At 60.3% G+C, this 3,702-nt stretch overlaps 1 protein-coding gene across 1 annotated transcript; it reads right to left on the bottom strand.

Moving 5' to 3' along the window:
- Positions 1-1,623: 1,623 nt before the first annotated feature.
- LOC106741123 (protein dachsous-like) lies at positions 1,624-3,435 on the bottom strand. The gene has a single exon (XM_014612794.1). It carries the CDS (start codon positions 3,433-3,435, stop codon positions 1,624-1,626), a length of 1,812 nt encoding a protein of 603 aa, XP_014468280.1.
- Positions 3,436-3,702: the final 267 nt, after the last annotated feature.

Genomic DNA, 3,702 nt, shown 5'->3' with positions numbered 1-3,702 from the left:
TTCCTCCGGGATCTGTCCCTTTATCCCGCCCTGGGCACCCCCCTCGTCGTTATCCCGCGTTCGCCGCAGCGGCGTATACAAATGCGTGCCGCTCTCTCGCTCGGCAGGATGTACCGACGCGTCGGCTCGTAAAGCACCATCGGTGTCGGGACTAACTTGTTCGCGCTCTAACACCGCTCCGGGGAAGAGCGTCTCGGCGGCCTCTCGCTAAGGGAACGTCAGCGGGATTCCTTCCGCGAACGCCACGTGGTCGATATACGCACGCCGGTGCGGCAAGGTGAGAGAAGGCGAGACGAGGCGAGAAATCGCCGGCGAAGGAAATCGCGTTGCTGACTCTCACAGCCCGAGAGAGTCTCGGCGACGCTACGCCCCTGAGCGATTCATGTCGCCGGTACGTACGCAACACTTTCCTCATTCAGGTCGCACCGCCGCCGCGGTGCTCCTACTCGTATTCCCTCTTTCTCTCGCGGGGGGACCGCTCGCGCTCGCGGAGAACGCGCGGGCCGCATGCAAATGAACGGCCGCGGATTTATTCCACCTCCGGTCCGAGCGCGCATCGGCGCGCACACGCCGGGCCTTTTCGCGGAATAAAAAACGATGATCGATAACGCTCCCCAGGTATACTCGCGGTGCTAATTGAAACACGCCGAAGAAAACCCCTCTCGTCTCATTCTCTCTCTCTTTTGCTCCCTATCTATCTTTCATTCTCTTCCACTCTCCCTCTCCCTCTTATAAGATTCTCTCGAGTACCAATTACGGCTTTCCCGGCGTAACGTACGTGCCTGACGGCTCGGCTGGTTACGAGCGTTCCGTGGCCTTTCGCCCGGACTGCGTGAGGAACCTTTAATGTGATCCTAGCGACTTTACGCGAAACGACGGGGCTTATGCAAGGGTTAAACGCGAAGTATCCACGGGGTACCGTCGTTCTCGCACCGACGCGACATTTAAGATATTAATTTGTAGAGGCTCACCGAGCGAACGAGCAAACTAGCTAACGCGCGCGCGACCTGCAGGTACGCGTCTCGCATAATCGATTCCGATGACGGATCAATTAGGGGATCCGGCATAAAGGCCGGTGACGGATTTTCTTCGATTGAACGAGGATTAGCGATTTCTTCCTAAGCGCGTGTCAATTAAACCCCCGACTTCGCATCGTAAACATTCGTTATTCGCGACCCGCGACTTTTGTGCAATCGACGCGCGATCGCACTTTCTCGCGACGTGCAACACAAATTAAGACGCTTCAACCTCGAATCGGACTTTCTCTCTCTCTCTCTCGCTGGATATAAATATCAATTACGTGGGGAGACACTGACAGAACCACGCTTGTTAAGAGAGATGACGGCGTTCGGGCCCGACGTAACACCCGCGAACGCGAGCGTCCGGACAAGTGGAAAATATCTCGCACGTCATATAGATATCAAGCGGCGTGACAAGCAATTCACAAAATTGCAACAACAGCCCGGGGACCTATTCCGCAAGTTTTTTCGCCGTTACAACCGGGCTGACGAAACAATTGCCGTTAGCGTTGCCGCGTACGCTCGCGTCGAGTGCTGAAGCGCATCGCGCCCGCGTGAAAAGCATAACGCAAACATATCGCTCAGCGCGAGCGCGAAACGATTTTCATTCCGGATGACTCGCGTCCCATCGCCATTCACCTGTCACGCGATTCGACGTGACGTCGCCGAAATCCGTGCGCACATTTTCACGGCGCGCATTATTCGAGAGACTGTGCAGTCCTACCTTGAGGAAGCAGTGTCCGACGGGCATGTCCTCCGGCACGGTGGCGTTGTAGAGCGGTTTCTCGAAGATCGGCTCGTTGTCGTTGAGATCGTGAATCGTGACGCACACGGTAGCGCTGCTGCTGAGCGGCGGCCGTCCCGAATCCGTCGCGACCACCACGAGGACCGGCGCCGGGTCGGCCTCGCAGTCCACGTGGCTCACCGTGGTGATGAGTCCGGTAGTCTCGTTGATCGCGAACCACGTCGTGTTCAGAAGGGAATAACGGATGGCCGAGTTCGCGCCCTCGTCGAGATCGGTCGCGGTCACTTTCAGCACCGACATGCCGGGTTCCGACGCCTCCAGGAGGTACGCCTCGTACGTCTCCTGCTCGAACTTGGGCGCGTTGTCGTTCACGTCGGTGACGAGCAGCCTGAAGGTGCGCACGGCCCTCAGAGGAGGCGTGCCGGCGTCCGTCGCCTCTACCGACAGTTCGTAGACGGGTTTCTCCTCGCGATCCAACGGCCTCTCCACCACCACCAGGTATATGATGTTGTCCCGCGTGGTCAGACCAAAGTGGCCCTCCCCGCCGGCCAGCGTGACCGTCGCGTTCGAGTACTCCGTCCTGGAGTCGGGGTCGCTCACGGATATCCGCGCGACAAACTCGCCGGGTTGCGCGCTCTCGCTGATCTTGGGAGTCGCGTCGTCCGACAGGAAGATCACGGTGATCGCCGGTTGATTGTCGTTCACGTCGGTCACGTGAACGGAAAGGAAGGCGCTCGCTTCCAACGGTTGGGCGCCGCAGTCCCGGGCGACGATCACCAGCTCGTGCCGCTCCTTGGACTCGAAGTCGAGGGCCTTGTTGACGTAAACCATACCGGTCTGCGAGTCGATGCGGAACATCTCCTCGCGATCGGACTGCCGGCGATTGATGGAGTACTCGATGCGGCCGTTCTCGCCGGCGTCCGCGTCGCTCGCGTTCACCGCCAGCACCGGCGTGCCGACGGTCGCGTTCTCCGGCACGCTCGCCATGTACCTCGTCTGGTTGAAGGTGGGAGGATTGTCGTTCACGTCCTGCACCGTCACGTTGACGCGCAGGAGAGCGCGAAGCGGCGGCGTGCCACCGTCGAACGCCTCGATCACCAGGTGATAGCTGGAGCGCGCTTCCCGGTCCAGCGAGCCGGAGTTCTGCAGGTCGAGGTACAGGACGCCGTCGCGACCGCGATGCTGCGACAGCCTGAACACGTCGCCGTGATTGCCCGACATGATCTCGTAACGCTGCGTCGAGTACGCGCCGATGTCGGGATCCTTCGCCGGCGGTAGCGCCCGTTTCGCGTCGCGCGGCGAGTTCTCCGGGAACTCCACGTCCACGTGATCGACGGCGAAGGTGGGCGCGTTGTCGTTCTCGTCGAGCACATTCACGACCACTCGTATGCTCTGCGGCAGCACCAACAGGCTGTACATCGGATGGCGCTCGCGATCCAGCGGGACCTTCGTCTTCACCTCGCCCGTCTCCTTGATCACTTCCAGATCGGCCTCCATCGACGTCCCGGGGATCGGCACTATCACGAAGAGCGGCAAGGATTCGCTGTCGATGAAGCCTACGCTGGTGCCGGGCAGCGCATTCTCGGAGACCTCCAGGTATATCACGCGCTCAGGTCGCGTGCCTGGGGCGAGGGTCGCTCCCAGGACGAGGAACAGTAGCAGATGCCACATCCTGGGGCCTCCAACACCGCCGCGCGGCCTCCTCCACCTCCTCTCCCGTCTCGCGATATTATCTCGATCTTTCCATTCCTACGCGGCCAGTCGCGAGAGGCCGAGATCGAAAGAGCGACGACGAGCCCGAGTACGGTCTATTGCTCTTTCCTCGCGTCTCCTGATATCGCGTCACGACTCGTGTGCACCGTGCGGTCGCGCGTGCTCCCTCTTCCCCGTTGTCCGCGAACGACGCATAAACCACGAGACCGTCGCACCTTTATGATC

Source organism: Dinoponera quadriceps, unplaced genomic scaffold (genome assembly GCF_001313825.1).
Source record: "Dinoponera quadriceps isolate SergipeBrazil2010 unplaced genomic scaffold, ASM131382v1 scaffold555, whole genome shotgun sequence".
NCBI lineage: Eukaryota > Metazoa > Arthropoda > Insecta > Hymenoptera > Formicidae > Dinoponera > Dinoponera quadriceps.
This window is presented reverse-complemented; position numbering and strand designations above follow the sequence as displayed.